Here is a 14,454-nt window from a genome sequence, read left to right on the forward strand (position 1 = left end):
TCTTGGTGATTACGCCTGCAAAGTGTGTCTCCAGCGTCTCTCCAAGATTTCACTATAGGAGGCTCGCTTTCTGCTTCCTACCTCTAGCCGCCATCTTGGAATTCTCTCTTTATGGACTTTTAAATACAGGATCATATCATCTGCAAAACGGCATAATTTCAGTTCTTGCTGTCCTGTTTGCATCCCTTTTATTTCTTTCTCTTCTCTTCCAATTTTGAATAAGGTTTCTGGCAATATATTGAATAAGAGTAGTGAGAGCAGATACCTTTGTCTCATTCATGAATTTAGAGAAAATGGTTTGTTTTCTCCCATTTTGGGTAATTTTTGACCCAACTTTATTGTACATATTCTTAACTACATTTTGTTTATTACAGTTTCTTAAGGCTTTTTATCATAGAGGGAAGATGGAGTCTCTCAATGGCATTTTCTTCATCTATTGAGATGATAGTTTGGTTTTTGTCCTTTATTCTGTTTCTGTGGCGTTTCATATTTACTGACTTTGTATAGTCAGTTTCATTGTATTCCTTCAGCTTCAAAATTGTGGAATAATTTCAGAGGCATTGGTGTTAGTACATTTTTCTTTCTGATTTAATTTATTTCTTATTAGTATATGAGTTGTACAGTGATTCTGTGTGATATTTTCACATAGGCAAACAATGTACCATGGCTTTGTTCATTTCCTCCATTTTTCTCACTCTTTCCTATCCACCTTCTTAAAATGACTTCATTAGGCTTAAATGTTCCATATTCATACATGTATTGAAAACACATCTACCATTTTCACCCACTTTTATCCTCTTCATTTATTGTCCACCTCCCACTTGTGCCTTCCCCTTAACATGACCTGTTTTAAAATATTGTCCTTAAATGTTTAAGTGTCTGTTCATTTTTCAGTGGGGTTTTGCCTGGGTATTTTACCTGAAAATATATTGTACTTTAGTCAGTCTTACCTCCAGGTACTTCACCTTACCATTTTACCTTATCCTGTATAGTCTAAGAATTTTCATTGAGTTTCATTATGTCTTATTCCCATAAAGTTGTGATGCATTTCAATATTATTCACTCCCTTCTTCGTTCTCTTCTTCTTTCCCTCTTCTCTTAGTCTCTTCTAAAAGTTTCAGTTATGGAAACACATTTTATTTATATATATAATTGTATATTATACAGCACATTCTATATATATATAAATGCATATATATATATATAAATGCATTTATATATATATATATATATATATATTCATTTTAGTTTATTGAGGAGTCTTCATAGTGTTTTCCATAGTGCTTATACTAGCTTACATTCCTACCAGCAATCTATGATGGTTCCTTTTTCAGTGCATCCTCTCCAACATTTGTTGCTGTTAGTGTTGTTTGAAAGTGCATATTCTAACAGGAGTGTAGTGGAATCTTGATGTGGCTTTTATGTGCATTTCTTTATGGCCAGGGACAGTGAGCATTTCTGTATGTGATTTTTGGCACCTTGGAATTCTCATTTGAAAAAATTCTGTCAGGTTATTTGCTCATTTTTTCATTTGTATGCTGATTGTTTGTGAATTTATTTTTTGAGCTCCCTGTAAATTCTTTGATCATAATGTTTAAATAATCTGTGAGCATAAAGGAGCTATCTAATGGATGATATTAATATTGTTCATCTACTCCCACAATAATGGCTATGATAAATTTAGAAAAATAAATATTTAATTTAGAGCAATGGAAGGAATCATAGTTGTAGGGAGCACTTGAAGTTTTCCAGTGGAACCAGAGGGAGGATTCAATAATAAAATTTACAAAACAGGTGAGCAAATCCTCAGTGAGTAAATCCCCTTACACTAAACAGTATTCTTACATACCAAAATGCTTATATTTACAGTATGAAAAAGAAATATATTCTACAGTTACTCAATGTTTAATGTCAGCATTGAACTCATCTTATGTAAAGTTCACATTCTAAGACCAAATAAATCCATCTCATATTTCAATACATCTTACACTTAGACTTCATGTGGTGTTACATATTTGATAACCATCTTTTACTAGCAACTGTGGTACATACTGTGGGCACCAAGCTGAATAAGAAAATATAATCCTTCCAATAAGACCAATGAAACACACTGATCTTTTAAAACCTACTTTATCAGGAGAAGCAGTTGACATACTAAAGCTTGCAGTAATGATGGACTCATAGTGCTCAATTGTGCAGTTAGAATGTTCTTTGGTATGAAAATGGATTAACAGTTTAAGCAGATAAGTTGGTTTATTTCCCCATAGGAGTAGTGTCAGGCATGAGTATGACCTTGAGAAACAATAAGGAAACATAAAAGTGTTACCTAAGGCACTTGGGAATAAAATCTGAAGACAAATGTTTAGTCCATTGAGAATTTCTGATATTCCAAACTGTGATTGTTTGTTGGCAGTTCTGGTGGGTTGAACTTATCATCTTACACTTTCTGTGCAGGTACTCTACCAATTCAAACATTCCATAGGCCCTTTTTGCATTGGTTACTTATGAAATAGGATCTCAGTTTTTTCCTGGACCACCATCCTCCTATTTGTTTTTCCTTTCTAGCTGGGATAACTGGTGAACTCCATTCCATCCAGCGATTTTTTGAGATTTGGACTTGAGAACATGTTGCCTGGACTGTCCTTGAACCACAATACTAATCTCCACCTCCCTTGTAGATAGAATTATAGACTTAAGCCAAGCTATTCAATATTTTAAATAATTGAGAAAGTACTGGTTTCATAAACTGACCTTATTTTGATATCAGAAGAAGCAGAATTTTTATAAACTCAGTTACTTTCATTTTATACAGAAGTTGAAATCAAAGAAACAGTAATTAAACAAAAGGAACATCAGATCAAAATATAGTAATTTCTTGTTCCAAGGGCTTCAGTCTTATGCTCAACAGTGCTTTTTTAAACCCAAGGCAAAGACAACTTTTATATCTTCTTTCTCAAAGAGTGTTTTCAAAGATCTCTTGATTTCTTTATTCCTCAGGCTGTAGATGAAAGGGTTCATCATAGGGGTGACCACAGTGTACATCACTGATGCTCTTGACGTTGAGTGCTGGTTTTGGGTCATGGCAGAAGTGAGGTACACTCCTAGGCTAGTGCAGTAAAATAAGGAGACAACCAGGAGGTGAGACACACATGTGGAAAATGCCTTGTATTTCCCCTTAGCTGAGGAGATGGCAGAGATGGATGACATGATCTTGGAGTAAGAATAAAGGATGCCACTGAGGGGACAAACACCCATCAGTATAGCTGTAATGTATGTCACCATGTCATTAAGAAATGTATCAGAACAGGCAAGGTGATTTAATTGATTAGGTTCACAGAAAAAATGAGGGATTTCCACCTCTGTACAGAAGGACAGCTGCAATGCCACGAAGTTTTGTAATACTCCATCCAGAACACTTGTGATCCAAGACACCATAACTAATAACACACAGAGGTGATGGTTCATGATGACTGTATAATGCAAGGGGTGACAGATAGCTACAAAACGGTCATAGGCCATCACAGCCAGGAGAAAGTTGTCCAACACCACAAATAAAACAAAAAAATAAATCTGGGTCATGCAGCCTTCATACGTTATGACCTTGCTGTGTGTCTGGATATTCACCAGCATCTTTGGGACAGTGGTGGAGGTTATACAGATGTCTGCAAAGGACAAGTTAGACAGGAAGAAGTACATGGGTGTGTGCAGGTGGGAGTCTGAGATGGTGGCCAGGATGATGAGCAGGTTCCCAAGGACAGTGGCCAGGTACATGGACAGGAACAGTCCATAGAAGAGAGGCTGTAGAAGTTCATGTTCTGAAAATCCCAGAAGAATAAATTCTGAAACTTGTGTATAATTTTTTGGTTCCATGTGTTGTATGTGACTTTCAGAAAAAAGAAAAACTATATGACAACACTTTTTGTGCCTGATCCCCTGTAGGACACCACTGATGGCCTCTCTAGTTAGTAATTCCTATCATGTCTATACTTTCTTTAAAATACTGTATATTCCAAAGTTTTGTTACACAATTCTATCATGTATTTGAGTAATGTAAATTGAGATACATCCTTGTTCTTAGCACTGTGTAGGCAATGAGTGTACATTACTGAGATATAAAAGTCCTTACAGATCTTTATGGATAAAGCATATAAATAGGTAAGGGAATTCACAACATTAAGACGTAAAAGAAAATTTTGAATTTTTCACCTTAAATGAATGATACATTTTTGAAAACATAGATAGACTTGGACACCTTACAATCTGTTCATTTAATTAAATAGCACATGGTATGCCATCAGCATGTTTATTTTTTAATGTGTCAGTTAAAATGCTCAACATCCTTAACTATAAAAAGAACATTAATCAAAACCACAGTGAGATTTCACCTCACTCCTGTTGTAATGGCTATTATCAATAACACAAAAAGCAGGCACTGGTGAGGATGTGGGGCAAAGGGAAACTTATCAACCACTGCTGGGAGTGAATTAGTTCAAGCACTATAGAAAGCAATATGGAGACTCTGCAAAAACCTTAAATAGAGCTGCCTTACAATCTAGCAATACTACTCCTGGGCATAAACCTAAAGGAATGTACGTCAGGATGTAATAGAAATAACTGCACATTCATACTTATTGAAGCTCTATTCACAGCAGCCAAGATTTGAAAATAACCCAGATGCCCTATCATTGATGAGTAGATGAAGAGATTGTTGTATATATAAGCAATGGAGTGTTATTCATCCATAAGGAAAATGAAATTATGTTGTTTGTAGATAAGTGGGATGTTCATGTTAAGGAAGTAAGCCAAGCGCAGTACAAAAAAAGTCACGTTTTACCTCATTTGTGGAACCTAGACCAAAAAGGTCAATGGACACATATGATCTTATGTACATATTCACATAAATAGATAAATATACAGCTGGCTATCTAGCTAGATAATAGAGTGATATAGAACATGATTATATTTGTCCTTCTCTCTGATGGAATTATGGGAGGCAGGCGAGGAAAAGAGAATGGAATGCAATACATCTGTGTATGAAGATAATATAACAGAGAGCACTGTAAACTTCTGAATGATAAAGGAGAAGGGTGATAGAAAAAGTGTAAGTAATGCATGTTTAATCTGATTAAAGCACAATATATGTCTGGAATCTAAGGTACTTAAAATGTGATGAACAGGAAGATAAAACAGGTCTTGTCCAGGAGTGGGTATCATAGGGAGGGGAAGGGTTGCCAGAGAGGATAAAGGAGGGGGGATATGTTGAAGGCATTTTGTATACATGTATGAAAATAGAGAAGTGAAATCTGTTGAAGTTGACCTAAGAAGGATGGGAGCAGGAACAAGAAAGAATGATGGAAGGAATGAATCTAATTGAGATAAATTGTAAGCACATATATAAATGTCACCATGTATCCCCCTTGCATAATTATTATATGCCAATATAAAAATACAGAAATTTACCATATAATATATCAGATGGTTATAATGCCTATTAAAAAATGAGCAGGTAAAAGTGGAGTGGACGTAGGTGATTTTTATGGGGTTCAAGAAGACAGGTAAATTAGACAACCTTGAGGATGGGAGTGAAGCCATGAGTTGATCTCAGAAGGCTGTGTTTGGCATCAGGCATGAGCAGTGCAATGACACCAAGGTTGGTGTTTTTATTGTACATTAAATTTCAAAATGCAGGCACTGTGGCATGAGAAAGAGCAAGAATGAGATGAAAGAGACACCATGTCCAACAAAGTTGAGCATGGAGGTAACCTCCAGGAACAGGTAAAAATTTAAGATTTTCAGATGCAGAGAACTTGATTCCACTGTTGTTCTTATACTTCAGTTTTAAGCAGCTATAAATCCATATGCAAAGAACTGCACCGTGTCATGTGTGCACATGGATGAGTTTAGAGCAGGCACACTCTAGTCATATTATCACCACCATCAAAGTTACAGGCATAATTGTCACCTCATGAAGTTGTCTTGTGTCCCTTTAGATTTGTTTTATTTTTCTACTTTGAGAAACAGTTATATCAGATCTATTCTCTTCACAAAAGTTCTTTCTAGTTCTGTCTTTTTCTTTTTCTGTGTTTTGGGACGAAGTTTACCTATGTAAGGTAAGCTGGCTTTGAACTCATGATCTATCCTGCCTCATTTGCCTTTGTGCTGGAATTATGGGTGTGTGCACCCTTGTGATACCTTTTGAAGTGCACAACATCATACTGTTAGTTTTCTGCATTACATTGTAGGGCAGGTATCTAAAAATTGATCTTATATAACTGTGTCCTTATATCCACTAAGAGATAACTGCACATTTTCCATTCTTCCTATACCAATGTTCTATTCCATGAGTCTATCTATGAGTCTGAATACATTTGTTATCCTATGTACATGTTATCATGCTTTATTCTGATCTCAAATGCATGCTGTTTATAGAAGTGGATTCAAGTTTATTTTCCTGTGTTTATCTTTTATGTCGGGATTGCAAGGGACACAATTGGGTTAGATGACGACCATGAAAGAAAAGAAAATTATAGGCCATGTTCTTGAAGGTTATAGATGCAACCATCCTCAATGGAATGCTTGCAAAGTGAAATCAACAGCATCTTAAAAGTGTTATTCCCAGTATAAAATATGTGAGCTCAGGCCCTAGTGCTCTAAAGAAGGCTCTATGAGATGCTGTGCCTGTTGGGACATCTATCCTCTGTCTGCATGTGATTATCTGTGGGATCACTGAACCACACATGCACTAATTTCATTGTGTTGTACACTGTCATTATAAAGTGAGATCCAAACGAGCAGAGATCTAAGTATTTGACTCCTTTTGGTTACTGAAAAGATAAAAAATTATAAAATCTAGAAAACAATTAAGAAATAGAGAATTGTGCAACAAAAAAAATTTCAAGTAAATAAATGGAATCCATGCAGTTGCCATAAATGAAAGTCAATGGAAATCTAAAATCACTTCTCAATAAAAAATCTGAAATAAATATTTAATGATATGAAAATGAGTGTCTAATTCCAACTTTAATTGACTAGACCTGGAAATGAAATTGGGAAAGATACTCTTTTTTTGGAACAGTAGAATATGCACTATCTGAAGATATAATTTCACATAGTATATGCATAGAGTGACTGTATTCTGCTTTCACTGGACACAACTCTAGGTAACAGTAATAAAATTAAGTAAAACCTTGATTGCATTATTTTACCAGCTCCCTTCCTGAAGTCTCAACACACCCTGGGCTCAGGCAGCACATGAATTATCACACTTAATTCTCATACTGAACTGTGATGCCAGTAATTTATACCCACTGTCCAGAAAGGGAATCTCCACACAGGTGATGAAACAGATGTGTGTGAAAATATGCCTACAAAAGATGTATATGACCTTTAGATGAATTGAAAAGATCACACTCGGCCCAAAATTAGAAGATGATTGCTTTTGTAAAAACCAGGAAAAATCACAAAACGCAGAGCTCTAATAATCAGGAAAAACAGAAAGTAAGATGGCTACAGGTAAAAAACCAACTTATTAATAGTAATGATTCAGCAATATTCAGATTTAAAATGCAGTGGGGGAATGACTATGACAATGAACAACAGATAATTTTGATTCCACAAAATGCATAAAATTTCACACATCCCTCTGCAAAACATATCAAGACATATTTAAAACACATAAACAGAAAATGCTAAACTTAGTCAAATAACTTTCGATTCACTTTTTCAAATCAAAAGATAAAAATACTTAGTCCCTGTAAGACCAAAGAACTCTTTTGTGTGAATGCCAATGTGGAAGCAGGCACTGTGAAGTGTGCTTTACAAGCTCTTGTTGTTAGGTAAAGATTACAAGGATTCCATTCATCTTGCCTTTTTAATGAATATGAAAACTGGCTCAAATATGCTGCATATTACAAACTAAAGAAGAAAATGCCCTAATTTCATTTCACACATTTCCACACCTAAAACTCAATTTCCTCGTGGCTAGTTGAAATATTCTTGGATAAATTCTATTCTTTTAAAGAAAAATTTTTTTTGTTGCTTAACAAAAGGAAGCCAATGATCTAAAAGAAGAATCACTTTAACAGAGTACACTAAATAAAAGTTTCATGACTATACAATATTTGACAAGCTTTCTTAAAATGTGATTTATTAATCATCAAATCTTGTTAATTTTGACCATGGCAAAAATCTCATTCTACAAGTCTTTCATAACATTTTATAATTTATGTATATCTTTATTGCAGAACTGTTCACTGGCAAAAATCATTAAAAACTGTTCATATTCATTAACAGACCCAAGTATATGTAGTCCCTCAGCAGCAAATAAAAGTAAAAACTCAAAGCACATACTTTTACAACTATGATGAGCAAGTAGTGTTCCAATATTCTATATTCATAGGACCCAAACAGGATACATTCTATTTTTATGAGAAATACTTCATAGTACTTCTTCATTAGACTACACCTGGACTTCCATTCCCATCATAAGATTGTTAATGATCTATGCATTGCAGGGGGTAAACCCTCACCTTTTTTAATATATTAAATATGTTGCCAATTAATTATTCATACCTGCCAAGGCACACAGTGATCTCACACCTCTGGACAAGGCTTGTTTGGTCACCTTTCCTAAGAACACACTGGGGTCAAGGACTCACCTGGATGGGGTCTATTAGGTGAAGAGCTCTATGTAGAAGTCTGGATTCTGTGCTGGATGATGGATGCAGAGCAAGAATCTCTGCCCCATAAAAGAAATCAGGAGGAAGTGAGCCATTGATCTTCTAGTCAGATTTGGACTCTTAGGACTTCAAATGGAACTGAATCCTGTTTTAGAAAGATTTGACCCTCTGAGGGAAAGCATCAACAGACATATTTACAGCTCTATCTGCTCATTTGTTACATTTTCCTTTGTTCCTGAAAACCCCTGAGCACCTACTTGATTTCCCTGAGGGACATTGGTCTGACAACAAAGGAAATTTTTTCTTCTCATTGTGTTCCCAATAGATCATGTTAGAGATTAGGTAACTCTGGCTGTTGTGGTGGGGTAAGTGGTGTAGCACCTGCATAGGAAACACAAGACCCCCAAGTTTAAACCCTAGTACCATAAAAAAAGAATGCGGTAACTTAAATATTTATTATGTCTCTTCAATGAAATCTCTTATCTTCCAGAAATCTAACCTGCTGCCCACATTTGCCCAATCCTTTGTGCCAATTTGGTCCAGTGTTTGAGAATCCTCATTTTGTCAGACACCTTGGACTTCCAAAGCACTGATTTGTAGAGGGACACAGTTTCTGATATCTTAATAAAATTGTTATTTCCTTTATCTTGATATAGAATGAATTTAAATAAAACTATTCATTTATTATAAAACTCTGGGAAGTTACAATAATCCTTGTATTTATTATGATTTCTACAAAGTACTGAGAAGAGTTGTGCTTGAAACATATCAAGAATTATCATTTCTTCTTTGTGAAATATTAGGTGATTTGAAGAACTACATTTAGAATTTTCATGAACCACTATTGAACTTAGACTCTCACAGGGATTATCTCATTTAATTTTTACCTATCTACATTATATATGGTCAGTATTATTGGAAAGTAATTTTTGATTTGAAAAAATGGAGTTCAGAAAAGCTAATTGATCTGCCTGGAGTTATGAACATCTTGAACTCTGTCAAGATGTTTTCTGCTGTATTTGGCCCAGGTTGGCCATTCTTTCATTCACAGCATTAATACATTCTATGCCATCCTTGGTATTAGTTTCTGTTCAGAAATTCCCTATTTTTCTGATGGGTTTTCCTTTATATGTGATGTATTTTTACTTCTTCATTGCATTTAATATTTTAACTATAATATGCTTTGCTGAAGTTCTTTTTGGGTCTCATCTCTGTGGTGCTCTGTCTCAAATCCCTCCTGTCAGCAAAGTCAGAATCTCTAGGAACCAGAGTAGTCCACTAGCCCCTGGGATTTGTGATCCTTTAACAAAATTTTCCTGACATAACTCTCCTTTGTTACCCCAAATCTTCACATTCATGGAGTCAGTCAGAGTCAATTCCACCAACTTGTTGTAAGCCTCTGTGTGTTACTTTTATGTCCTACTATTTTTGTGAAACCATTTATCACATACAAGATTTTTGTGGAACTTTAGGGTGTTTTACATACAGCTGGAGGAAGAAAAAATAAGACACCCTCCCAAGCAATCAAGAACATGAAAGTAAATCAGAGAGTATTACAGAAGTGGAAGGAGAAGGAAAAAGGGAGAGGGAAGTATTTATTGTCAGAAAGAGTGATAGATGGGAGTTATTATGATCACGGCCTATTATATGTATATACAGAAATGTTGTGATGAAAACTATACAATTTGATATACACTAACAAAAAGTACAGAATCATGTGATTTACAAAAAGATAACACTTGACTTGTTCACTCCCTATTTGCATCCCATTTATTTCTTTCACTTGCCTTATTTCTCTGATTAAGAATTTAACCACTATATTAAATAAGAGTGGAGACCCAGGTCATCTTGTACCATTTCTGACTTTTGAGAAAATGGTTGCAACTTTCCCCATTTATTAGATAATGTTGACTAAAGGTTTGTTGTATATAGCCTTTATAATGTTGAGTTAGATTCCTTCTCTTCCTTCTTCTTTCATTACTTTTATTTTGAAAGGAGGTTTAACATTGTCTTAGTCTTTTACTGTAAATGTGGACATGATAACATGATTTTCCCCTTTGGTTCTATTTATGTGCCATATCATTTATGGATTTGTGTATATTGAACCATCCATCCACTCATGCCTCAAATGAAACTAATTTAATCATAGTGTATGATCTTTTAAAAGTGTTGGTAAGACTGGATTGTAAGTATTTTACTAAGAATTCATAATGGAAATTGGTTTATAGATTTCTTCATGTTTTTTTCCTTATCTGGTTTTGGTATTAAGGTAATATCAGTTTCATAGAGAGAGTTTGGTAGTTTTCTTTCCTTTTTCTTTTCTGGAATCATTTGAAGATCATTGGTATTACGTGTTTCCTAAAACTCTGGTGGAATTCAGCAGAATACAAAATGCATCCCTTGTTAGCTTTCCTCTTTTGGGACATTGTTTCTTCCTGCCTCTATTACATGGCTTGTTACCATTCTGATTATGTTGTTTTTGTCCTTTTGGTTCAATTTTGGTAAGTCATGTGTATATAGAAAATTGTACATTCCTTTCATACTTTCCAAATGATTGGAATGTGTTTTCAAAATATTCTCTAATGAATCTGAAATTCATTCATATTTTTTGTAATTCTCTTTTTCATCATGAATTTATTAATTTTGGCCTCCTCTTTTTCTTTTGGTTAGGTTGGCTAAAGGTTCACCAATTTTGCTTATCCCATCCAAGAACCAATTCTTTTTTTCATTAATTCTTTATACTGTTTTGTTAGTGTTAATTTTATATATTTCTGCCTTGACATTTATTGTTTAGTCCCTTGTACTAACTTTAGGTTTCACTTGTTCTTGCTCTGCTAAGACCATGAAGTATTTCATTAGGTTGCTCGAGATTTGTCTCATTTTTTGTGTCGGTAGTCTATGCTGAATCCCTAAAGTTCTGGTAAGTTATTTTCTGTCTTCATTTGAGGAAAAGTGTTATTTGTTTACCAGTACCTTGTTTTCTGTTTACTCCAATAGCAGTTTTGCATTCTTGTCCCCCAATTTTCCCTTTAGTCCTACCTTAACTACTACACCAATTGGTAGTCATCATATGACAGCTCCCTAACCTGCATTTCAGTGTACAATCTTAAACTTTTCTTTTCCTCCCCTACACCCTCCACAACTTACACTTTCCTCCTATCAACAACCATAACCATTTCCTACCTCCTGATTTCCCCTTTTCCTGTCTATCAACCCACAATCCTCCTTTACTACCAATACTTGTAGTGGATAAATAGGTTCTCAGATTATTTTTGCAGTTTTGTTGTGTCTATTTTTGTTTTTCTGTCTATTCATCCTTCCCCAATGACAAATCTCAAATAAACAACCTACTGATGCACCTCAATCCTTTAAAACAAAAAGGATAAATCAAAGCCCAAACTACCAGATGGGGAGAACTAATAAAGATTAGTACTAAGATCGATGAGATCCAGACCAAAAAAAAAAAAAAAAACTATGTGAAGAATCAGTGAAACCAAATTTGGGTGTGAGGAAAGATTAGTAAGTTTGATAAACCCTAGTCAACCAGACTAGATTTAGGAGGTAAAAGACACAAATTAATGAAATTAAAGATGAGAAAAGGTACATGATTACCATTCCTAGCAAAATTCAGAGGATCATTAGGAAATACTTTGAAAGCATATTTTCAAGAAAACTGAAAATTGTAGAAAAAAAAGAATAAATTTCTAGATGCATTTACCAACAAAAATTAAACCAATAAGATGTTAACCACTTAAATAAATCTATAATAAGTAATGATTTTGAAGCAGTAATAAATATTCTCCCAACAAAGAATAACCCAGGACCTGATGAATTCTTAACTGAATTCATCTACCAGACCCTTACAGAAGATCTAATATCAATCCTCTTCAAATATTTTTCGGGAAATAGAACAAGAAGGAACACAGCAAAACTCATTCTCTGAAGCCAGTATTATACTCATTCTAAAACCTGATAATGATGCAACAACAATAAAAAATGGATAAATGAAGACCAGTATCTTTGCTGAATATAGATGCAAAAATTCTCAACTGAATTCAACTACATATCAAAAAATATCATGCAATATGACCATGCTGTTTACTCCAGAGATGGAAGGATGGGTCAACATAAGGAAATCAATAAATGTAATAGAGCATAAAAACAAAAGCAAAGGTGAAAATCACATGAACATCTCAATAGATGCAGAAAAGCCTCTGACAAAAGTCAGACAAAAATTGAACCAATTTTTCTTTCTTTTAAAAAAAATATTAGGTTATATTCATTATACAATGAATGAATCCCCCTATTTATTGTGAGAATTCCAAGTAGACTTACATTGTAAATTGTTTACACTGCCCCCATTCTCTCTCCTCCTCAATATCCTCCCCACCCACTTAAAGTAATTGAAAGATGTTTCTTAGTCCTGTTTGAGACAGATATATGAGGTCAATTTCCATATACAGTCTCCTTAATCTCCTTCCTTCACCCACTCTCTCCTACATGTACTCCCCACACACATGCTGTACACATTTTACAGTCCTGGTTTTCATCATTAATATTTAAGTTAATGTTCAAAGGTTATCTCAATGTATGCCCACTGTGTGTATAGAACACTGAAGAAACTAGGAAGAGAAGAACATTCCTCAACCTAACAAAGTCTATGTATGAAAACCTCATAGCCAACATTGCAATAGAAGAAGACCAACTGAAATCATTTCCACTGAAGTCAGGAATGAGACAAGGATGTCCAATTTGCTTATTCTTTTTGAATACAGTTTTGGAATTGCTAGTCAGAGCAACATGACAAGAGCAGGAAACAAAAGCTTCAAATAGGTAAGGAAGAAGCAAAGCAATTTCTATTTGCTACAGATCCTGTAAACTCCAATAAAAACTATTAGAAATCATAGTCTTTTGACACAGTAGTAGCATACAAAATTAGTATACAAAATTAGTTACAATTTTATGCACCAACATGAAGAAACTCAGAAAGATATGAGGGAAACATTCCCATTTACAATAACCACAAAAATAAATTACATAGGAAAAAATTTAACAAAGGAAATCAAAGGCAGTTTCAATGAAAACAATAAATTACTGATGAAAAAAGTCAAACAAGACATCAGAAAATGGAGAGATCCCTGAGACTTGTGGATTGATAGAATCAATACTTTGAAGGTGGCTACACTAACATAAGCAATCTATATGTTCAATGCAATCTCTATCAAAGTTCCAAGGATATACTTCACAGAGATAGAAAAATCATTCTTAAAACATTTATGGAAACAAAAAGACCTCAGATAGCCAAAGAAATTCCAGAATATCCAGTTCTGGTAGTATCACAATACTTGACATCAAACTCTATGACAAAGCTGTAACAAAAAACACCATGGTGCTGGTAATAAAGCAGTATTCAAGACCAGTGGATTAGACGACCCAGATGTAAAACCACACAGTTACAATTAACTAATTTTTTTACAAAGAAGTCCAATACACAATGGAGAAAAGATAGCTTCTTTAACATTTTTGGGAAAATTGGGTATCCATATGAAGAAGCTTGAAACTATATCCCTGTCTTTCATCATATACAAATATAAACTCAAAGTGGATCAAAGATCATAATGTTAGGCCTGAGTCTTTGAAACAACTACTGGAAATAATAGGAAATACACTGAAACAGATAGGCACAGGCTGTGGCTTCCTAAGAGGAATTCCAGTTGCTCAGCAATTAAGAGAAAGAATGAACAAAAGGACTGCATCAAATGTAAAAGGTTCTACA

The 14,454-nt window shown here is 34.6% G+C and overlaps 1 protein-coding gene across 1 annotated transcript; it reads right to left on the reverse strand.

Moving 5' to 3' along the window:
• Positions 1 to 2,901: 2,901 nt before the first annotated feature.
• LOC109678340 (olfactory receptor 7A40-like) lies at positions 2,902 to 3,870 on the reverse strand. The gene has a single exon (XM_020153940.2). The coding sequence runs from the start codon at positions 3,868 to 3,870 to the stop codon at positions 2,902 to 2,904; it is 969 nt and encodes a 322-aa protein (XP_020009529.1).
• Between the last annotated feature and the right edge of the window lie 10,584 nt (positions 3,871 to 14,454).

Source organism: Castor canadensis, chromosome 14 (genome assembly GCF_047511655.1).
Source record: "Castor canadensis chromosome 14, mCasCan1.hap1v2, whole genome shotgun sequence".
Lineage (NCBI taxonomy): Eukaryota > Metazoa > Chordata > Mammalia > Rodentia > Castoridae > Castor > Castor canadensis.

Coding starts and splice junctions, on each gene's coding strand:
- LOC109678340 (XM_020153940.2), bottom strand. CDS start 3,870: ATGGAACCAAAAAATTATACACAAGTTTCAGAATTTATTCTTCTGGGA.